The sequence below is a fragment of the Galeopterus variegatus genome, unplaced genomic scaffold (genome assembly GCF_000696425.1).
Source record: "Galeopterus variegatus unplaced genomic scaffold, G_variegatus-3.0.2 Scaffold8351, whole genome shotgun sequence".
Lineage (NCBI taxonomy): Eukaryota > Metazoa > Chordata > Mammalia > Dermoptera > Cynocephalidae > Galeopterus > Galeopterus variegatus.
The window spans coordinates 58216-59004 of record NW_007734462.1 but is presented as its reverse complement, the minus strand read 5'-3'; the positions used below and the strand labels follow the sequence as shown (position 1 = coordinate 59004).

The 789-nt window shown below is 33.3% G+C and overlaps 1 protein-coding gene across 2 annotated transcripts in view; it reads left to right on the top strand.

The window, feature by feature from the left end:
• The window catches only part of ZNF438 (zinc finger protein 438), a 29240-nt gene that overhangs the window by 16855 nt on the left and 11596 nt on the right, over positions 1 to 789 (top strand). Inside the window, exon 2 of one of the 2 annotated variants that reach the window (XM_008592812.1) lies at positions 224 to 307. In XM_008592812.1, coding sequence (XP_008591034.1) covers positions 224 to 307 — 84 coding nt within the window. Of the gene's footprint in view, positions 1 to 221; positions 308 to 789 lie in introns of those variants that run through there. The other variant, XM_008592813.1, reaches the window with a different exon arrangement.

Genomic DNA, 789 nt, shown 5'->3' with positions numbered 1-789 from the left:
GTGTGTCCCAGTTTAATTGCTCCAACTGACTGCACATTCTGATGTTGAAACCTTATCTTTCTGTTTATCCCACTAAGGAAAAGGTTTTCTTCACCAACTGTCATCTTGTTAGTTATCCCAGATACTTAACTGTTCCAACTGTTATTGAAATATAAGATTAATTTGTTGGTAGAAGATTTCTTACCGTGAGACATTAGTGCAGCTCACTAAATCTCTTTTGCAGGAGATGTTTCCGTGTTCACCAGTCCTGCTGAGAAACGGCTGACTCAGCAAATGTTAGAATCTCCTGGAAAGACAGTATGCACAGGTATTTGTTATGAGTGTTAAGATGTCAAATGAAATGATCTGCTGCTTTTACCATGTTGTAGTTACCAAGGTCTGAATTTCAACTATGTGACTCAACTGTACTATTAACAATTGAATTGTACTATTAACAATTCTAGTAATATTAACAACAAAAGGAATAATGAGAGAACGGGGTAATTATGCATTTCAGAAATTTCAATTTGTCTTGCTTAGTGTCCTCGGAAGGATATTAGATCTTAGTTAACTTTTTATGCTGCTCAGTCATTCTTAGATTTGGGTAAGGATGCTGACTTGACTGTTTTGTAATAATGAATAAAATCTTGTGCATGCTACATATTATTTTTACCAAAAAGATAAACAAGTCAACTTTTATCTTTCTAAATGTATTAAAAACAAAGAAGTATTTCATATGGTTTTCACGTGTTTTTCATTAGAAGCTCTTGAAATCAAATACAATTTTCCCAGAAATGAGAACTAATAAAG